We start from the raw sequence: 22,687 nt of genomic DNA on the forward strand, positions 1-22,687 counted from the left end.
ACTACAACGAAGGCGTAATTAGAGTGACAGAGAAAAATCCCCGCAATTTGCGAACTTCGATTTTCGCGGTTATAGCTCTGTTCCTCACAGGCGCACGCCTATAGCTCATCTATATAATACTAGGTCTATGGACCGGACTAATATTGTTGTCCGGTACGCCCGTCTGTGACAGAATTTATACTTTTGCCTTGTGGTGTAGAGGTGACATTCATCTGTCATTGCTGTTATTGTTTTGATCGCGCTTTAATTACCGAATAAATTAGTGTATTTGTGATAATACTATTCCAGTAATAATAACGTAAGTGTAATTAAACTATATTATTTTCTTAAACATCTTTACAGATATTGTAAAACACAAAATCAATTTAAAATAAATACATTTTCCTTACCGCATAATTATTGATGACGAATCATTGCGAAATAGCTATTTCTAGGAATTAGTTATTTTCGATTGTTTACTACTAATACCGCGTTAAATACATAAATATACCATATTATAATTTAACGTCTAAATTATAATAATGCTTCAAAGCGAGCCTCATTGCCACTTATGACCTAAAAAATATATTTAAGGAATAGATACGAAAAGATGACGTCATGGGGAAGTAATGTTCTTCCTTTTACTATTTCATTGTGCCGTAAAAAGGGTTTATAACGAAGCCGGTTACCGGTTGACAGTTAAAAACCTCTAATTAATGACATAATTCTTAACCACCTCTGACCAGCATCTGAGATTATTGGCTTTTAAGATCCCTCAGAGAAATCTGACATTTGAGTACCTATTTGCTGCAAGGTAAAATGTTACTTAACCCTATTTTTGACTGTATTTGTTAGGACATACTTCATCATCATCATCATATCAGCCAGAGGATGTCCACTGCTGGACATAGGCCTCCTCCAAGAAGTGCCACAATGACCGGTCTCGCAGGACATACTTAACCTTTGACTATCTTCTTGCATTTTTTTGCAGTAGGACACTTGAACTGAATATGTTGCCTTGAAGAAATCGTCATGTGTGGGTTTAATAGAAAAATGATTAATAAAAATAATCACAAAACTTTTTGTGCCAATAAATAAATAAATAAAATAAAAATAAAAAGCCTTTTATTTCCTTTTGTTATACATAAGTTTGTTAATATATTTTTGTTGATTTAATTTGTAGGAACCCGTTAGGTGAAGGCCTCTTCCAAAGATATCCATTTTTCACGGTCTTGTGCTATTCTTTTCCAATTTGGACCAGCAATTCTTTTCATGTCTTCCTCCCAGCGCATGTTTGGTTTGCCTTTTCGGCGCTTACCGTCTGGGCCTTTCCAGTTCGTGACTATGGCTGTCCATCTGTGGCAAATTAAGGTTTAAATTCTGGTTGCCAATAGCAGTTGTACACTATACTTTTTTTAATGGTATTTCTACTCAGAAACAGGCATTCATAATGGGCACCTTTGCACCCGGTACAGCCCGCGGAGGCCTTTTAGATTAAAATATTTTAATATTTAGATATATTTAAGTTACTTTTGTATGATTATTTATGTACCCTGTATATACTCAGAAACTCATACTAATACGGATAAATTTTTGTTGTGATTAGTATGAGTGTGAACTAGGGTATATTATGCCAACTACTATGATTAGATTTAGCTAAGCGCAGATAAAAGCCGCGACAATCTCAGTAAGATGGTGGATATTCATTTATTCGCGCTTGGTGCATGCTAAATCGAATAAGGACGGGAGTTGGCAACTGTGCTTATTTGTGGCACAAATGGAACTGGTGCGAATCACCAGCATGTCGGTGTGGAGCAGCCGAGCAGACCGTACACCACATGGTATTTGACTGTCCTCTAACCAAATACCGTGGGCAAGTGGAGGAAAATCTCTGAAGTAGAGCAACAGAAACAAGCCATACGAAAAAAAAAAAAAAAAAAAAATCATTTATTTCCAGAAAACCTGAGAATGTATTGCCATCTCTGTCACACGGAGATGTCACCGTCTCACGACGGTAGCTCGGGACACCGAGCTGCACGGGAGCTTGTTGCCGCTGCTTTGGACAGGCTGAGTAATCATCTTTCTGCCGCGGACTCTACTGAAGGTAAATAATATGAATAGTATATTTTCAAGCAAAATATGTTAAAAGGATGTTAAATGTGTGAAATTACCACTCTACCAGGCATGGCTCACTCCGCGATTTCGTCACTTTGCTACAGGTAGCGAAAAGTACATCCGTTCGTCCCCAATTTTGGGGATTGCCATAAGCCCCGCGTGGCGCTGTCGCCACCTAGCGGCCATATCTGTGCTGATCGTGACAGACGCGTTTTGTTAGAGAGTGAGTCTTCTGTACCTAGTACTATTATTTATTCTGTGACTATACAGATAAATGCATATAAATCGGGAACAAATATTTGTGATAAACATAAATAGATACCCTTACTAGAATTCGAACCTGGAACTTCTGCACTTCGTGTCTGAAAAATAGTATAAAACTGTAGCAATCTACGAAAGTGTGCATAAGTCTCTTTCTTAAAATTTATATTTATTTTTTACAGTTTCTAAAGCATCTTCCGAGGCGGAGACAGACAAGACTGCGAAGACTCCAGAAGCTGTCGGCTTCTGCGACACTTGTAACGTCGTGTATGCTATTAATGAACAAACGACCCACTACAGACAGAAAAAGCATGCCTTGGCAGTGCTCAATGAGCAGGTAAAGAAACCCCCCATCCCCCCTCCCATCTTGCAACTCAAGAAGCGCCATCTAGAGTTAGCTTTCCTATTATTCCATCTCCCATTTTACTAGGAAAAAAAACGTAAGGTTTATTTGGCTAATTCCGTCATAGGGACTATTCCGTCCACTAGCGTTTTTCTCGAACAATGAACAACATCGATAATTTCGTCAACAAATCAGCGATTGCTTTTAGTTTCAGCAATCAAAAACAAATGTTTTTTTCTTACAATTGAAAATGAAAGAAAGATACGCTCGTACGGAATAGCCCTTATGATGGAATTAGCCCTATCAGGCGTGTCTCACTCCGCGATTTCGTCGCTTTGCCACAGGTAGCTAAAGCCGTTCGGCCCCAATTTTGGGGTTTGCCATAAGCCACGCGTGGCGCTGTCGCCACCTAGCGGCCATATCTGTGCTGCTCGTAACAGACGCGTTTTGTTAGAGAGTGAGTCTTCTGTACTTAGTACTGTTATTTATTCTGTGGCCGTATTGACCTTACCTACTACATTTATGTTATCAAGCTTATTGCAAAATTACATTTTTTATCATAAGCTGTATTTATTTTAGGCGTTTGAAGAGCTTGTACAAGCATATATCGGCGAGGAACCAAAATCTGAGACACCGAGCGAAGCGACCGACGATGTGGCTTTTATCGACGAGACAGAAGGTATTTATCATGTGATTTATACTCATAGTTTCTTCTTCTTCTTCTTTATTAGGGGCTATATAAGGCTCCAAAGCCTATGTATCACTGCGACCATTCCTGATCTATTGTGATCGCCACCTACTACAACTCTCGATCCAACCCTGCAACTTCAAATAGCTGCAGGATCTTTTTGGTTTCGAGAGACTTTACCTCTTCCAGGCGTAATATGTGTCCGCCCAAGATTAGGTCACGAGTACGCATTAGGCAAAGGCACTCTGTGAGGATGTGTAAGGGCGTCTCCTCTGCCTCCATGCAGAGTCTGCACCGCCCTATGTCACTACTCATAGTTTGCATTGTTTATTGATTAATGTAAAAAGATGGTAACGCAGTGGTAACATTTAATTATTTGCATAGAAATCGGGAGACAATCAGGGACCACTGGGATTAATAATATTTACAGTACCTAGTGATTTATTGAATAAAGCTATCGGAATGGTACAATTCATGTTATTTATCGGAAAAAATCAATCAACAACTATTTATTATTTATTTGTAGTTTGATATATTAGTGGTTTGTCATATTTATTTGCGTAGGTATTTTTGCGGTGGGAGGGTGGGAACATTAATTGCATGTAAAAATACGCAAGTAAGTATAACGGGTTAGCACTGATTGACTAGCACGTTATCTTTTACGCGGATTAGCAAAGTAATATTTTGGTTTTAATTACATATTATGTATACACCGTGTTTTTATTGAATTCCGTTAACTTCGGGGTATGATTAAGTACGTTTAAGAGAACTAAATGGCATAGTTAATTTTTGAAAAAAGAAGTTTTTGTTTTGGTTTTTTTATAAAAAAAATTAAGTTTAAAAATTAATTAAATGTAGCATATAGCGTTGTTGTAACGCGGGCATTACATTTAACTCAACCAAAAAATTTAAATCTGTGATATATCAATGTCATTTCGAACATCGTTCAACCGAGATTGTACTTAAGTTTAGTAGCAAATGTATGAACTCATTCTAAACACTAATCAATATGTAAACCGGCCCTAAGGCAAGTATACATGCTCTTGTAGAGGCCTTATAGGAAAAAAAATTTATTGATTATCCCCAAAATGGAGTTAATTAGAACATCGGTGTCTTTGAGAAAGTTACTTGATTTAAGCTCAGGAATGCACCCTTGAAATTAACGGAAATAAAAAAAACACGGTGTATAGCATCGAGCTGACTTGATGATGGACATAGGGACTCTGTTATAAACCTGTTATGTTTGGGTGTTTAAGAATTGTCTCGATGCGTATTAGAAAGTACAGTCAGCGATAAAAATTTTGACATAACCTTATTTGCAGCTGTCAACACATATACCTGTCACCTATGCGCGCTCGAAGTACCTCGCGTATTCCGAACCGAGCACGAGCGCAGTTCGCGGCACCGCGCGAGCCGAACGCTCGCGCTCGCCGCCGCTCGCCGCGCTCGCGACGCGTTCGCGAACGTATCTGCGTTCACGAACGCAGATAGATGCAATGGAAATAAGTTTAGCGGCAAAATGATGAGGAAGCTGCTGAAAGCGTATACTGGGGATGTTGAAAGTACTGAAAATATAGAAGGTAACGATTTTCTTTGTTTGTAACTTATAATAGAGTATTTGACTACTAGCAGTGGGGAGACACTCCTGACTTCGGGCAAACTCGGCTCCGTTCGGCTCAGCATTGCTCCGAGCAATTATTAGGGTTGGCACCACTTGACGTCCTTTTGCGTGCACGACCACAGATAAGATAATTACTTGAATTTTACCCGAAAGGGATAGTGCCATACATTATAAAGGGATAGCATGATTCGTCCCTGAATCGCTGTCAAACTTCGGTTTTGTAGGAAGTGTCCTGTCTGTACGGTAGTAGTATTATTTATTCTGTGCTACTAGTCAAATCAGTTTCTTTTTCGAACTGTCAAAACGATTTTGCTACTATGGAATTTATATAAAACACTAGCATGTGACGTCCCGATCAAATTACCTACTCTTTACAGTTTTATACGGGTTTTAAAATAGGAATGGCGTCTAAAAATAACTGCTGTCTACGTTTCTCTATTAATCTTCTGGTGCTTTATTTCATGCATGGTGTAAAATGATTTATTTTAATTACAGTCAAAAACCCTATTTTTGCAAGCTTTCTAGAAAAACAGTTGTGGTCGATATGCGACCTTGAGATCTGTTTATTTTTTCAGAACCGGAACCAACCAACCCAGAACCGGACTCAACAAAAACCGAACCAAAACTGACACCCAAACAATACTTCACGGACATCCTACCTAACCTGCCTTACATTGGCACTTTTAACACCCTATACATGGACAATACCGAATTCGTAACCATAAAAATCGGTACGGAAACCCTAAAGATACATGTGAACAATTTAAATGGGTTATATAATATAGACGGGAAAGAAGAATATTATATGAACTGTAGACTCTGTGATGGGTTCTCGACGGTGTATTATCCTTCGATGGGACAGCAGGATAAACTGCATGTTATGTCCTTGGGACATGTGAGGAATGTATTGTCGCCTATTGACAATGTGCATTTGATAAGGAAGGTAAGTTGCATCCCTTAAATATTATAAATCTATCTGTAAGTACCTGTAATTGGATTTCAATAGGAAGTATTACTGCAATGTTCTGCCGCCAGAGAGCAGCACTATTACATATCGTAAACTATAAAGTTACTTATACAAACTATGCCTTAAACAGCAGTGTTGGGCGTAATTAATTACTCGTGTAATATAATTACTAATGGAATTGTTTGTAATTTAATTACATAAAATTTAATTACATTAATTAGTAATTAAATTACTCAATGACTTTTCATTTACCTTTTTAATAATATGCAAATATGAACAAATTTACTTGAAGTAATTATAAAGAAAAACTTTTATGAATTCCATTATACGCTGGATAACGTTATAACACTTATAACATATTTTTTATCCTGGCAATCATACCTTTACAGTCGGCGCTTACGTCGCATAGCACCGCATTAGTATTAGGGCGCCGCTAATAATGACGTAAGCGCCGACCTAAGGTACCTTTCGGGTTGGACTGTAGCAAAGGGGGGACTGGGACAAAGTGGTGTCATTATAACACTATTTTTAAATGATAGTAATGTGTAGATCACGTCAAAATAAGGATCTTTGACAAAGTGGTGTCATTATGACACTATTTTTAAATGATTGTAATGTGTAGATCACGTCAAACACGTCCAAGTCCCAGCTCCCTTTAAAAACATCAATCTTTGGAAGCGTCTAACTTGGCCATTTTTTTATTTTAGAGAAAAGTATTTTTAATAAAAGATGCTTATTTTGACGTGATCTACACATTACAATCATTTAAAAATAGTATCATAATGACACCACTTTGTAAAAAAATATTCTGAAACCCAGCCCTCCCTTTGCTACAGTCCAACCAAAGTTAACATTGACAATGTTGCTGAGTCAAATTTAAAACCATTCAAAATGTTCATCTGATTTTGGAAATAAAGATGATCAAAAACTTGCATTCTATGAAAGTAATTGTAATTCAAAAAAGTAATTAATTGAAATTTTTTATTGCAAAATGTAATTAGTAATTAAATTTCTAATTACATTTGCAATTGTAATTAAATTTTTAATTACTTTTCACATGTAATGGAAATTATTTGTTGGAATTACAATTGTTAATTAGTAATTCAATTACTTTTTGCCCAACACTGTTAAACAGTTTTCTAGGGTTCCATACCCAAAGGGTAAAAACAGGATCCTATTACTAAGACTCCATCACTCCACTATCCGTCTGTCCGTACGTCTGTCTGTCACTAAGTTGTAACTGGAAAACCGTGATACTCTGAACTCTTTCTAGACAGTTGAAATTTTCACAGATGATGTATTTTTGTTGCCGCTACAACAACAAATACTAAAAACAAAATAAAATAAATATTTCAGTCGGGTTCTCCCATACAACAAACGTGATTTTATTGTCGTTTTTTGCGTAATGGGACGGAACCCTTCGTGCGCGAGCCCAACTCGCACTTGGCCGGTTTTTTATAATAATATTTTTCTTACAGGTTGACGATACGCATTCTATATGCCACCTCTGCAACCTACACATATCTCCGTTCGCAGTCGAAAACCACATATTAAAGGATGCCAGACACACCACAGCTCTATCCGAAGCTTTAGAACGGGGGAAAGACTTCAAAGAAACCACTGATCACTTGAAAATCATGATCTATATGCCACAAGCACCGAAACCCAGTATTTTCAAAAATTATCAGACTAGATGGCAGTTTGGTATACCTCAACAACCGAAAAATACGCTTTTCGGTGCCCAAAACAGTTTTGGGTCGAATGCTCAAACTTTTGGAAATGTACAGAACGCTAGTGCGTGTAATTCTAATTTTGGAACACCTGCTTGGAATTCTGTTGGACAAAATACTGGTTTTGGCAGTATCGGTGGTCAAAATTCTAGTTTTGGCAGTAATAGTGCTCAAACCACAGGCTATAGAAGTGCTTTTGGGAGTGCTAGTGTCCAAAACGCTGGTTTTGCCAATTCTACTGCTCAAAATACGGGTTTTGGCAGTTCTACTGTTCAAAACGCAAGTTTTGGTAGTGCTCAGCCAAACAATTTAGGTTCTAACGCGCAGAGTAAATGTAGTCTTTTTGGCTCTACTCAGAACACAGGTTCTTTTGGCAACGCTCAAAACTCACCTAGTTTTGGCGCAGCACAAAATAAAACTACTGCTTTTGGCGGAGCACAAAAGAACACAAATTTTGGCACAGCACACAATGCTAGTTTTGGCGTAGCTCAGAATAAAAGTACTAGTTTTGGCGGTGCACAAAATGACGGTACCAGTTTTGGCGTTACGAATAACGCTACAGGTTTTGGCGTAACACAGAATAAAGGTTCCGTTTTTGGCGCAGCACAGAAAATTACTTCGAATAACGGCACAGTTGGCGTAGCTCTAAATAGCGCTACCGGTTTTGGCATAGCGCAGAATAAAAATACTAGTTTTGGCGCTCCTAATAACTTTCCAAGTTTAGGCGTTCAAAATAATGCTACTAATCTCAGCGCGGTTCCTATAAAAGCTCTAGGCATTGGCGCTACACAGACTAACGCTAATAATGTTGGCGTAGCACAAAATAAACCTAGCTTTGGCGCACAAAATAATACTAATCCTGGCGCAAACCAGAAAGCTACGGGTATTGGTGCATCGCATATCGCTTCTGATTTTGGCGCAGTTCAAAAGGCTATTGGTTCCATTTTCGACAACACACAGACTTCGAATACTCAAAAACAAGAACCAGAGAAAGTCGTTGATAATAAACAGTCAAAGAATTTCACTTTTGATACGTCACAAACTGTGACAACTGGTTTTAAATTTGTCGAAAGCCAATCTGACAACAAATCACTAGATATACAAACTAAAGATAAAAATCAGACAAAAACATATGGTTACGATAAAACACAGAGAGCTAAGCGCTCTCCGCCGAGAAGAATAAATTATTCTTCTTCATCGTCAGATTCGGAGTAAGATATGTATAGTGCATAATTGTTTTCCATCGTATTTTCTCGGAAACGTTCGTATTTGTCATGCTACTTCAGTCAACCTCAGTACTTTTTGTGCCGAGACTTACTGAAATACCAAGACGCGTTCGTACGTTTCCGTGAAAATACGATGGCAAATAATTATGGCACATGGCATAACAATCCCGTGTGGTGACAGTAGATCATATGAGGTCAGAGCCTGCTGTTTCGCGTTTTTGTCCCGTGTACTTAACTCAATAGATATAAGACTTTCTTTCCAGAATTAGAGTTTATGCAATATGTTAGATTATACAGGGGGACCCAAAATTATGTTGACATTTTTTTTTCTGCGGCATTATAGCCGATAATTTTAACTAACGTTTTCGTTTATGTATCAAAGTTAAAGGAGAACATTTTGTTTTATTTAAATTATTGTTTTAATGACATTTTGGAAAAGACGTGAATAAGAGGTATATTAGAAAAATTGTTTTTCAAAGTATTTTTGGGCCATCCTGAAACAGTAGTGACAGCGTTGTATTTTATAATAAATGTAAGCTAATATTGATTGAATCACTAAAATATATGTTTTAAAAATATACGGAGTTTTTGTCACACAACGAGGCAAATAAATACACATAATTATCCAACAAAATTTCACGTGTATCAGTTGAGAAATGCGGTGTAAGCCCATATGTGTATACTTTATTTATATGTGATACTTATATATAAACATTTCAGTGCAGTTCTCAGTAATATATGTCTTCATCTGGCCTATAATGGCATCTAAACCTAGGCATCATTGTAGACGTGGTTCAGCACCATATCGGAGGCCTGGGGCTGCTAAGAACTTCACAGGGCACGGCAGGCACGCTTGGTACGCGACGCCGGAACAGGGTCATCGAGCCCTGAAAACAGAAAGCTATCAAAATAGTAATTTTTAAGGCGAGAAACTACCCTCTGTTTGAGGATTATTGTCAAATCTAGTGTCAAGTAGCGGTACTGATAAATCTACTTGACGCTAGATGTCGACAACTAAAATAAGCACCGCTTTTGGTTACGCATTAGTTACGGTTACGTATTAGTCTATGGTGTAGTTAACACAGTATACAATAGATGGCGCTTTTTCGAAGAAGGTGCACTCGAAATGTTCCAACAGCCCTTTACTTCTGAAATCTTTGCGTAAACCTTATTGGAATGTATGAAGGTCTATATTACACTGTAACCGTGCGCGTCTGTGAGCGTCTTTGGTGGTCAAACGGTTAATAAAAAGAGTAAAGTAACGTACCCATATCCAGCCTCACATTCTCTTCCCCCACCTTCAATGAACTTTGGTATCTCTTAAATCTCTTCCCTCCTTCATTCCGGATTTTTTGAGTTCTAGTAGGTTTTACTAGGAAATCATACAAGTAAGTAGTCTCCTGCTTCTTCTGAGCTCTGATGTCTGTCAATACAAATGTATTTAGATGTATTATGTAGAAGAGTTTATGTGTTACCTCCAAACAGACGCCGTGTGGACATTAAAAAATAAACTTATTATTGTAGATGGCGCCATATTGTTGCTTTGTGCATTACATAGAAGGTAGCATCCTACTATCATATTATTATCCTATTATTATGGTATTATTGTACCTCTATGGTGCATTAGCATCATTATGAAATCTGCTTTAAAAAACCGGCCAAGTGCGAGTCGGACCCGCGTTCCAAGGGTTCCGTACATTACACAATTTTTAAAAATGTATTTTTTAGGGTTCCGTACCTCAAAAGGAAAAAACGGAACCCTTATAGGATCACTCGTGCGTCTGTCTGTCCGTCCGTCTGTCACAGCCAATTTGCTCGGAAACTACTGGACCAATTAAGTTGAAATTTGGTACACATATGTAAGATTGTGACCCAAAGACGGATATGTAACGTCAACAAATAAATTTTAAACATAAGGGCTGCTTATTTTGGGGGGTTAAAGATAAAATTAATAAATAAAGTTTTGCAAACTAGGGTACATCGCCAATTACTAGCCACCCCCCAATTACTGGCCACTTAATTTGATTTCTATTTATAGGTGAACAAAGTTCATTTTAGTATATAAGGTACGAAAATCCAATTATTAGCCAGTTTTCAATTACTGGCCACCTATTCCAAAAATGAATTCTATTTACAGATAAATAAAACTCATTTTCAGTATAAGGAAAATGGCCAGTAACTGAAATTTATCCACAACCCACTCGTTCAATAACTGGCCGCCTCTTACAAAAATGAGTTCTATTCACCTATACACAGAATTCATTTTAGTATAGGTGGCCAGTAATTGAAAACTGGCTAATAATTGGCGATGTACCCTATATCGTGTTACATATCAAACGAAAGAGCTCATTGTGAGAATCTCAAATATATTTTTTTTATAAATTTACGATAAAAAGTTTAGAAGTTATTCAAGAAAATAGACAAAAAATGACCATTCCCCCCCTCTATCTCTGAAACTACAAGGTCTAAAATTCTGAAAAAAAATACACTAAATAGTCCTTTACCTAAAGATGACAGGAAAACCTATTAGAAATCTAGAGTCAAGCGTGAGTCGGATTTAAGAACAAAAAGGTGGTGGTTTGGTGGTGGTTTCGGTTATTTTAGGGACACAGCCGCAATGGTTTAGGTGAAACGTGATGTAGACAGCTATTGTGAAGGCCCTAGGCCTATATCCGCATAAGGCCGAAGGCCCGAAGCGTCCCGAAGAGGCGTGCCTTTAGCTTCAAGCGTGAGTCGGACTGAAGACAAAAAATGCGACTAGGCTGTATCTGGAACACAGCCGCAATAGTACTTGTAGTACTGATTGATTAGGTTACTATTGTTACGTATTTTAAAAAGCACTATACAGGGATTACAGGGTGGCCAAAAAATAAACTAAGTGTATTGCCAACGTGCAACCCCGAAATCGCTAAGAAAAATTTGGCTGTTTCATACATTTTGGCTGATCCGTTTTCTATGGGAGGATACATTTTTTTTTCTATTTCGGCATTGGTCCCATAGTAAAAGTTGTAAAGCTCAGTATAATCCCAAAACCTCCCTGGCTGAGGGAATGCACTTATTTTTTGGCCACCCTGTAGGTATTATCTTCGGCCTTCGCTTTTAAAACACTTGCGAAAGTTGTAGGAAGCGCGACCCGTCGCGTCGGACGCTCCGAGCTATCAGCCCTACGCGGAGCTCGGTCTTCAGTCTTCGCATTTGGACACTAGTACTATTCTTCGGCATTTAATCTTCCTATCTAAGCTACTTTGCATAGTTGCGGAGATATAAGCCACCACGCCAGAAAACTTCATGTTACATCTGGTTTTTGATTGACCCATTCGGGTTTTTCAAGACGTTTTATTCACGTCACGTTTCACATACAAAAAAAATATTGAAAATTGTGTGATGTACGGAACCCTTGCAACGCGAGTCCGACTCGCACTTGACCAGTTTTTTATGTGAAACTTGAGTGAAATCTCTTTAAAAAATCCGTAGGGATCGGATCAAAAACTAAGTAATTAAGTCCGACTCACGCTTGACTGTACATTTCTAATAGGTTTTCCTGTCATCTATAGGTATAGACCTATATGATGTATTTTTTTCAAAATTTTAGACCCAGTAGTTTCGGAGATAAAGGGGGGGGAATGGTCATTTTTTGCCTATTTCCTTGAATTACTTCTAAACTATTTATTCGAAAATTATAAAAAAAGATATTTGAGATCCTTACAATAAGCTCTTTCATTTGATATGTAACATGATATAGTTTGAAAAACTTTATTTTTTAATTTTCTCATTTATCCCCCAAAAGTGGCCCCCATGTTTAAAATTAATTTGTTTACGTTACATGTCCGTATTTGGGTCACAAACTTACATATGTGTACCAAATTTCAACTTAATTGGTCCAGTAGTTCCGGAGAAAATCGGCTGTGACAGACGGACAGACAGACAGACAGACGCACGAGTGATCCTATAAGGGTTCCGTTTTTTCCTTTTGAGGTATGGAACCCTAAAAACAAGTGAGGGTAGATTAGATCGAAAAACTAGAGCAGTACCTACAGCTAGAGTTGAGTGTTATTTTGTTTACATAGTTAGCAAGTTCCATAGAATGACACTACCTATCAAAAAGAATAGATAGTATAGAGGGGTCCTGTCAAAGTAAATTTTGTAGTCTCGGTACATTTACTGCCATCTATCGACACACGATTAAAACTTAAAATAAAATTGAAAATGTATAAATGAATCAAAATATGTTTACGGATCATTATCATCATCATCTCCTCCTAGCCGTTTTCGGCTACAGCGACTGCTATGCTACAGCTGAGAGCGTCGCTGGTGCGCTCTCAGGTGACTGACGTAGCCAATCCTTGCAGCAAATGTGCGGCCACATTCGCTGCATGTCAGCACCCCTCCGACGTAATTGTACGTGATGGCCACAGGTGGTCTGGCCTTTAGCTCGTCACGCTTAACGTCGAGCTCTGTGCGTCGCCTGGCTTCAAACTCACGCACCTGCGTCTGCACAATATGCCTCCACTGTGGACGGTCACCAGCTAGTGTCTCCCATGTTGATGGGTCTATATGAGCTCTCTTCATATGCCGCTTCAACACATCTTTGAACCGCACGGATAAATGATTATTAATTTTTATTGTTCCACACTGACCCATGTTCTTTCACTGATATGTGTTAAAATTGCTAAACATCAAACGGTGTCGCCAACGCCATCTAACCGAGAATAGGCCAAAGGTATATGGCGCCATCTATTCAAGAATGACTTTTGCTTGACATCCGAGGCACGTTTTTTTTCTTAGACTTTATTTATCTTATACGGAGTTATATACAGTGAAACCTGGATAAGTGGGATCTCAAGGGACGAGCAAATTTGTCTCACTTAAAGAGGTTTACCACTTACCCAGGCTCCCAGTTAGCCAGGTACAAATAAATTTCTGTCTCATTTACAGAGGGTCCCATTAATAGAGGTGAGAATAGAGGATATAGTCTCAGTTATAGAGGTGGTTAATAAGGTATTTACTAATTATCTTTAAAAATAAGGTAAAATAATCCTTGTCCTTAAATATTTTTAAAGTCAGTTTAAATATTTCTCTGAATTTATTTTGAATGATTCTCCAAGGGATAGATATTTCAAAATTAAATTAAATTTGATACGGACTTCATTGCGTATTACAAATTTAATAAATAAAAAATTTTTTTCGTGTTAGGTATCAAAATTTCAGCTTTCGTTTCGATAGTTTTAACTACTTACATAAATTAACTAAATCAAACTTGAAGTTGTTTAGACACAATTAGGCAAATGCGGAATTTGTGGATAGACTAAGAGTTAGTAAGAATACGGAAATTGTTCAATGAAGTCCAAGTTAGAGAGGTCATAGATTGACGTTATCTCACAGAAGTCAATTCCCTATAAGTACAATTCAAAAAAACAAATAGGAAAATGTAATCTTATAAATATAGTCTCAGTAAAAGAGGTAAAATACACTCTCGGTCTCAATTATAGAGGTAAATGTGACTATAAAATCACAGCAACGAATCCCAGTTATAGAGGTTCGTTTTTTCTCAGTAACAGAGGTAATTCAGTGCTAAAGTGTCGGGACCGCACCATGAGTCCCAGCTATAGAGGTTTCTCACTTATCCAGGTCCCACTTAACCAGGTTTCACTGTATATCTTTGCTACCTATACTACTACTACCTGAAACTCTTAAATCTCAACAACATAAGACTTTCCCGTCGGTGCTACATCTATTGTCACTTGACAGTACTACTACTACTTAAAGTACTGATAATTCCGCTACTCGATGCTAGATGTCGACTATGAAAGTTGCTATGGAAATACTAATATTTCTCTGGGACCAAAACTGATGTATGGAGTGAGCACTCTTGTCTAACTTACTCTTTGCCTTTACTTCATCATCATCATCTCAGCCATAAGACGTCCACTGCTGAACATAGGCCTCCCTCTTTTTTGGGGGGTGAATACCATAATCGCCACGCTTGGCAGGCGGGTTGGCGATCGCAGTCGAGTACACCGAATTTGAGGGACGCTGCTGCCCGTCCACCGGTGGTCTTGGACGTGGTTTAAGGACATACCCGGGTCCTGGACGTAGTAAGGACATACCCGGGTCCCGGGTCCGGGTCTTTGCCTTCACTTACCAATATGATTTTTCACATCGGTCGTTGGAACAACTGTCGGACACTTCCACACCTTTCCAGTGGAATCTTTTATTTCAACACACAGATCCGACTTCTCTGCAGTTGGAAATCCTACTGTCCATGCGACATAAAATACTGTAAAATATGTAGATTTTATAAACAAAAAACATAAGACGCACAAAAGGCCGAAGCCGTAATAGCCGAAGAATGAATTAATAAAGCCCCCATCGCACGACAGCTTTTTCAACGCGCGTTAAAAAAGCGCTTGAATCTCTCCGCACTCCAAAATTGATTTAATGACCAAGGCTTAAAGTCGAAAATCCAACGACGCTTGATAAAAAGCGCCACCGCTGTCGTGTGAATAGATACATGGTTAGCCATTCGTGTCAAGCGCTTTTTTAACGCGTGTTGAAAAAGCTGTCTTGCAAATGGGATGGAGGCTAAAGCCCCCTCCAAACTATGCGCGTGAATCGCGGGCGAAGCCGCGAACGCGAAGTGTGGAGTCGATTTCGCTGTCTGCGAAAATCGACTCCACACTCGCTTTCGCGGCTTCGCCCGCGATTCACGCGCATAGTCTGGAGGGGGCTTAAGGCGTAATAAGAGAGACAGAGAAAGATGCCCGCAATTTGCGAACTTCAATTTTCAATTTGTTTGCAGGGGTGTCAACTATATCTGCATCTGACTGTACATCTTGAATTTTAATTATAATTACAATTTTACGCTAATTTTGAACAAAACAATCCATAATTCATTTTTTTAGGTATATACTTACTAAATATAAGGTATACAGGGGAAATAGAGAATCCACCCATTTTCTTAAGAATTGTAATTATAATGCACGTAAATTAAAAGAATTATTGCCCGTTTTATTTGGGTTTTAACTAATTGACTTTTAATTAACTTTAGCGATAACTGTGTCGGTTTTAAGCAAAAGGTACCAACATTATGGTTTTCAATAAGGCGCCTTTATCGTTCAGATACTACATAATATATTATTATCTCCTTGGATATCACGGGCCTATAATCCCGGTTTTTTTGATAGGCTTGCGTGGGGACACAGATCCAACACGTAGAGGCCCCTTGGAGAGCTTTTATGTCATGTAGAACGCCTGCTGGAACCCGTTCACAGGTGCAACAATATATTATTATTATTTGTATGTCTTTCCATATCTCGGGACCATGGGGTCCCGGACCTTTGGGAGGCATGCGTGGGGCCGAAGCCAACAGCACAGAGGCCCTTTAAGACAAGTTTGATGTTATGTAATACACCAGCTAGAACCCATCCACGGGTACAAATAGATACCCGTAAATCGGTCCCAGCTGGCATAGGAGCTATTGTAAATACAGTGGAGAAGAGTGCCGGTTATGGTGTTGAAGTTTGGCTGGTCAAAAGATTGGGCTATTGCAGAGAGGTCCGGACACCTGCCATAACAATGCTTCTACACGTTATCGAGGCAGGCGGTGACTTGCCACTAACTAGGTGGGCCCCTGAAACTGTCGTCGTAAAGACGACCAGGAGCAACACTGGTGTAGGCGGCTCAGGGGTGTCGAGAGGTGTGCGCCGCTTTCTACCCAGTGGCTGTTACCAGCCACTGTGCCAACTCGCGTCTTATGCATCTTTCACTTCCACCCCTGGAGCATATAGCTCTAGCGACTCCTCTCTGGACGGCCAATGAAGGCAAGCCAGAGCTGAGAGTCCTGCGGGTCTCCTTGGGGTCCACTCCGACCGACGAAGACACGCCGGAGACGGAGACCCTGACCGACTCTCGGGAGCACTCGGGTCCGTGGGGTCGTTACTCCCCAACAGCTCGCCACAAGCTGCCCTGCGGGCTATTATTATTATTATTATGTTCGTCCTTTACATAATCTCGGGACCATGGGGTCCCGGACATTTGGAAGGCGTGCGTGGAGCCAAAGCCAACACGCAGAGGCCCCTTGTAAAAAGACAATTTACTCTAAAAGGTGATGTGACACCACCCGACGATTATCCCTGTATGCACTATAGTAATGCACCCAAGGACAAGCCCCGGTTAGTGTAGGGCTATTGCAATGATAAGAAACAAAAGAAACTGGGCTATTGTGTTGAGATGTTAGTGTACTGGTAACCGGGTCTATGGAAATACTATGGCACCTGCCCCAATCTATGTTTAAAAACACGAAAAAATGGACAGACAGGTGGTGACTCGCCAACTCACTATATGGGTCCCCGAAAACGGCCGCTCGCACGGAGCGACAAGGGGACAACATCACGTGAGCGGCTCAGGGCGTGGAGAGGTGTGCACCGCTTTCTACCCAGTGGCTGTAAGCAGCCACTGTGCCAACTCGCGTCTTAGGCATGTTTCACTTCCGCCCTGCGAGCATATAGCTCTGACACCCCACTCTGGTCGGCCGGTTAAGGCAAGCCAGAGGTGAGAGTCCTGCGGCCCCTGCTCAGTGTTCACTCCAGCCGGCCAATTAAGGCAAGCCGGAGAGAGGGGCCTGACCGACTCTCGGGGGTATGGGACCCAAGGGACGTCACTTCCCATTCAGCTCGCCACAAGCTGCCCTGGGGGCTTATTATTATTATTATTATTGTGTAAGCAGGCAGGCAGTTGTGACAACTGATATTGCCTGTATCCAGTAATCATTAATAGTTATCGTTGACAAGTAGATGTATTGATGTGTCTGTCTAATTTATTTTTAAATTGGTTCACATTTTGTGCTGAAACCACATCTTCGGGGAGTTTGTTCCAAGCCCTCACTACTCGGTTGCTCAGAAAGTGTTTGTATGGGTTACTGTGGGACCTATGCCTTTCTAACTTTAAGTGATGACCTCTCAGACGGGTGTTGTTGTTGCGCTTGAACATCTCATGAAAATCCTTGAGGTCATAGTGCCCAGACAGTATTTTGTATGTTTCTATTAGGTCTCCACGTTCTCTGCGGTGCTTAAGAGTAGTGAGCTTCAGTTCCTTCAGTCTCTCCTCATACGGCTTGTTCTTAAGTTGCCTTGGTAGTTTTGTGAAACTCCGTTGAACCTTCTCCAGCATATCTATGTCCTTGGCAAAGTAAGGACTCCAGGCTTGAAAAGCATATTCCAGTATGGGTCTGACATAGGTTTTGTAAATTTTTAACATCATTTCTGGTGTCAATTATCTTAGAAATTGTATTTTATTTGGCACACAAGCGTACGGCTTGACTGATGGTTAGCGGACACCGCAGCCTATGGAGACTTGCGACTCCAACGGTGTCACAGGGTCACCAAAATCTTATGATGATTAAATTAGGTTCTGGGGCGCTAGATGAGATTGACGCGAATGAAATTTCTGATCAAATTGTCAATTAGATTGTCCCGTCTGGACGCCCACTTAAATACTGAATTCCATTGAGTATGAAAATAAAAACCATTTTTTTACAGACCCGTTTATTTTTAAACCAAAATAATTACACTAGATTATCACAAAACTAGGCGAACTAATCAAATTAGCAAGTTGTTGACACGCAGTGGGGTACAATTGCCCAGTGTGGACTTGGGAAGTAAATCGACTCGTAAGTCGTAACTGGCCCAGGCCGCGTAGCCAAGATGCCAATCGCTTACGCTCCGTAACGATCGAAACGAAACTGTCACTGTCACACTAATACGGAAGAGTGATAGAGAGACATAATGCTTTTCGTTGTCGAAGCGATAGCGATTGTAACCTTGGCTAGGCCGGCAGCACGGCTAATCCTTTGTATATTGTTAAGTAAAAAGGCGCGTGCTACCTACCAGGGATGTTGCTGGTGCAGGTTTTTTGACATCCGCGGGTGCGGAAGATTGGGTACTTAAAAAACATGAAAGAAGGCGAGTCGGTGTCAACATGGAAACTTCCTATGCATGGCAAAAACTTTTACAAAGTACATTATATGTTTAATAAGCCATAGCCTACATCTTAAAATTCTTAAAGCAGTTGTCACCAAGGGCCCCCGAAAAGTAATGGCCTGCCTTCGGGTTAAAAAACCGGACGAGTGAGAGTCGGACTCGCCCACCGAGGGTTCCGTACTTTTAATATTTGTAGTTATAGCGGCAACAGAAACACATCTGTGAAAATATCAACTGTCTATCACGGTTCATGAGATACAGCCTGGTGACAGACAGACGGACAGTGGAGTCTTACTGTGGTTTTATAAAATCAAGTTTCATTATAATCATTGAATTGCTGATCATAAAAAGATTTAAGGCTACCTTCTGTGGGTAAGCCGGAGCTAAATTTTATTAGTTTAATACTTTAAGAGCTACAATATAAATTACATAAAGCACTGTCAGCAGCAGAAGTAGCTAAATGGGCCAGGTGTTCAAAATGATCTTGACGCGACTTTATTGTTAAGAGAATAAGAGCGCGTCAAGGTAATTTTGAACACCTCGCCCGCTTAGCAACTTCTGATACTGACTGTAGGTACAATATTTTACAAATGTGTAAGTTTTTAATTAGCCCCCATAGGTTTCACAACTGTTTAAGTAAACTTAATAATTAAAAATAAAATATCTATGATAAATTATCATATCTCACACAACTAAATATTATAACTGGTGTCTTTTTTTAATATTTGTTTTTATAAATTATAATAATATAAGGGCTCTATAGACGTTACAATTTGTGTTCAGATTCTATAATCGCTTTGATCACAGCGGCTACCGCATTGAAAAGAAAACTCAAGACTAAGTATACTGCCAAGTTCCATCTCACTTGTTATGTTGATAAATCGCAAGCATCTATAGAGCCCAATATTAAAAATAAATATAAGTATTTTGAATGTGCTTTCTGTTCCAGAGGGGGACAACTTTTCGTCATATTGATTAAATTGACCGATCAAATCAGATGCTGCGGACGCAAACGCCAATTTGGCCACTTTCACCAATTTAAGATTAATAAAAACTCCCCCAAACGCGAATAGGTACTAGAGTCACAAATTAGGTGTTCTTGCGTCCGCACCCCATTTTATCGGTAATATCGGTCATAATCAGCGGTCGAATTCGGCGCGCCAAATTGGCGTTTGCGTCCGGCCTGATTTGATCGGACAATTCAATCAGATTGGCGAAATTTTGTCCCCGTCTGGAATGACCTTTAGCATAATACATGTTTTACAGTTACTTTACTAACTAAGTCAGTATCTTCACAATGGCATTAGGTACGAATACCTCTTCTTCAATTAGGAATTAAGGGTTTTACACACATTACATTTATTATAAAACGTTACAATATTCAAACATTCAAAATAGTTATTTACGATACAAGCGCGGAAATTTTAAATCGACACGAGTTGCGAGTTAACTATTCGCACGTATATCATACAACGTGTTACAGTACATATTATGGAACTTTAAACTTTTGACATACGCACGAAAAGTGCTATTTTACGCACTAGTGGGGGAAAATAGACCATATTATGTACTGTAAATATTATTTTATTGTTTACTTTGTACCAATTTTGACACTGGTGCCAAGATGTAACGGTTCTCTTCAATTTTAAATTGAACCCACATTATTTTTTCCCTGTTTATTTTAAGTTGATACAACTTACAAGACTAAGAACTTTTTATTAATGTTGAATACATTTCATCATTTCTCGCTCTGGGTCGTGTCTGGTTCTGGTTCAGTAGGTATCCATTGCAGTTAAGGAATGCAAATAAGGTTATTAACCGAAACCGCGGTTATTTCCATACAAAAAATAACCGATTTGCATTCCCTGATTGCAGTTCAACAGTTTGAGCCAGGTACAATCCAGTGCAGATTATTTTAGATTTAATTTTATAATATTGATAGATGAAATTGTATGTAGATTGTATTTAATTTCATGTTATTATAAAATCTAACTGTACAAGTGCAATCTGATTCTACATTTTGCATAATCAGCAATGGATTCAGATAATATACCCTATTGTATACTTAAATCAAATCAAATTTTGAACTAAAAAGAAATAATAAGAGGATTTAAAATTTAAAGCTGCAAAAATGACTGGGACTTAGGAGGGTACATATTGTACATGGTGTCTCAAAGAAAGAAGATGTGTAAAAGTTTCACATCTCAGCTATGTAAAATTAGTAATTTCTAGACTTTTTTTACCCAATCCATTTTAGGCATAACCAGTTGGTTTTCAATGGTACTGAGGCATAATTTAAGCTAAAATTTAGTGAATTCTTAATGATCTTCAATCTTTAACACTTTTACCTTCTGTGTATCACTGTATGGCAGCATAGCCACTGAGGCAGTTCGTTTGAAACTGTGTGTAAACTCTAGCACTGCTATCTTCTTCGGCATCGCTACAATCACTGTATGTCCAGCCTCTCCTTCCATAACGTCAATCTGTATGATCGGACACATTGACAACACTGGGCAGTCGTATCTCTCCATGAAGTTATACTGTTTCACTGGCTCCGAGTTAAACAAATCAAATTCTCCGTCACCAGTGTATGGTGCATAGTAGATACGTAGCACACCCCAGTTGGAACCGACAAATGCGACATCACCATATACCCGGACGACTACTATGTCACGCAACGGACCTTCAGGTATAGTGTGGTTCAGAACATACATCCATTGGATATAGACTCGCCAATCCATCCGTTCTAGAAAGTTATATTCCCTGAGCTGATGCAGCAGATTCGAGTCGGAATCAATACTACAGGTGAAATGGAGGTCATTATCGTTAACTACAGTATAAATGTTACGTTGGAACGTTAACACATGAAGCATATCTGTAAAACCTAGGCACATGACTCCATCCGATGAGTTGGTTATAAACTGCTCCGTGAGACCACCATCCTCTAAAAGGCATACAAATATCTGGTCTTCTAATGTGACATAGTATACCTTATTTTTAGCCAATATAAAGGACTTAACATTGTCAAATGTTACATTTGTTTCGTATTTAGGATTCTGAATTGCTTTCCTGATAATAAACAAGTGCAGATGGTAGCTAAGTATGATAATATAATCATCGTTCTCTGTATATCTTAAATAATCACCAGTGATGCTTGAGCGTTTCGATTTCTCCAACGTATCAATATCATAATACTCTATGGCTCCTTTTTTGTGAACACCAATGATACCGTCCCGAAGTATTTTGAAATTTTGTATTTCCTCACTAATACCGGAAGCTGCTGCAAACTCATCTCGCTGCTCTCTGGCCTGCGAGAGCTTCGACCAAAGAGATAGCGAGCGGTAAATATGGAACCATAAGACACCAGGTCGCGCTTTGATTCGGGCTATCTTATAGATGTTCCTGAAGTCCCGTCTGCAGTGCGATCGCCATAAATGGTCGCTTCTGGACATCCCGTCGACTATCATCTTCCACCTTGAGCATACTCGGCGGCATGCCGTAAGGTCCTGCGCACTTAACAACGAGAAAATGAACAGCAACACTTCGGTAGGCAAGTTGCCTATGTAGCATTCGATGTCGTACGTCATTTTGCTGATTTGTGAATTGGCGGGGTTGAACACTGGTTTAGGATCGTTTATACATACATTTTTTTAGGGTTTTGTGGGATTTTAAGCCATTTTTGCATTGTTTGTCAACACTGGAACAGATGTAATGAAGGAAGAAAATATCGATCAAAGGACACAACTGTCACTAGTGGAGTGATATCCAACACCACTAAAT

General features: G+C 39.3%; 2 protein-coding genes across 2 annotated transcripts; one reads left to right on the plus strand and one right to left on the minus strand.

The window, feature by feature from the left end:
- The first annotated feature begins 210 nt into the window (after positions 1 to 210).
- Positions 211 to 9,508, plus strand: LOC134677392 (uncharacterized). Its single transcript, XM_063535843.1, has 7 exons — positions 211 to 298; positions 1,937 to 2,083; positions 2,538 to 2,692; positions 3,278 to 3,377; positions 4,709 to 4,966; positions 5,583 to 5,950; positions 7,453 to 9,508. The coding sequence occupies exons 2-7, from the start codon at positions 1,948 to 1,950 to the stop codon at positions 8,917 to 8,919; spliced, it is 2,484 nt and encodes an 827-aa protein (XP_063391913.1). The 5' UTR covers positions 211 to 298; positions 1,937 to 1,947; the 3' UTR covers positions 8,920 to 9,508.
- An 8,947-nt stretch (positions 9,509 to 18,455) lies between these two features.
- On the minus strand, positions 18,456 to 22,648 carry LOC134677423 (uncharacterized). The gene has a single exon (XM_063535883.1). The coding sequence runs from the start codon at positions 22,492 to 22,494 to the stop codon at positions 21,226 to 21,228; it is 1,269 nt and encodes a 422-aa protein (XP_063391953.1). The 5' UTR covers positions 22,495 to 22,648; the 3' UTR covers positions 18,456 to 21,225.
- Between the last annotated feature and the right edge of the window lie 39 nt (positions 22,649 to 22,687).

The sequence above is a fragment of the Cydia fagiglandana genome, chromosome 26, assembly GCF_963556715.1.
Source record: "Cydia fagiglandana chromosome 26, ilCydFagi1.1, whole genome shotgun sequence".
Classification (NCBI taxonomy): domain Eukaryota; kingdom Metazoa; phylum Arthropoda; class Insecta; order Lepidoptera; family Tortricidae; genus Cydia; species Cydia fagiglandana.

Coding starts and splice junctions, on each gene's coding strand:
- LOC134677392 (XM_063535843.1), top strand. CDS start 1,948: ATGTATTGCCATCTCTGTCACACGGAGATGTCACCGTCTCACGACGGT. Junction 2,084..2,537: donor TGCCGCGGACTCTACTGAAG/GTAAATAATATG, acceptor TATTTTTTACAG/TTTCTAAAGCATCTTCCGAG. Junction 3,378..4,708: donor TTTTATCGACGAGACAGAAG/GTATTTATCATG, acceptor CCTTATTTGCAG/CTGTCAACACATATACCTGT.
- LOC134677423 (XM_063535883.1), bottom strand. CDS start 22,494: ATGACGTACGACATCGAATGCTACATAGGCAACTTGCCTACCGAAGTG.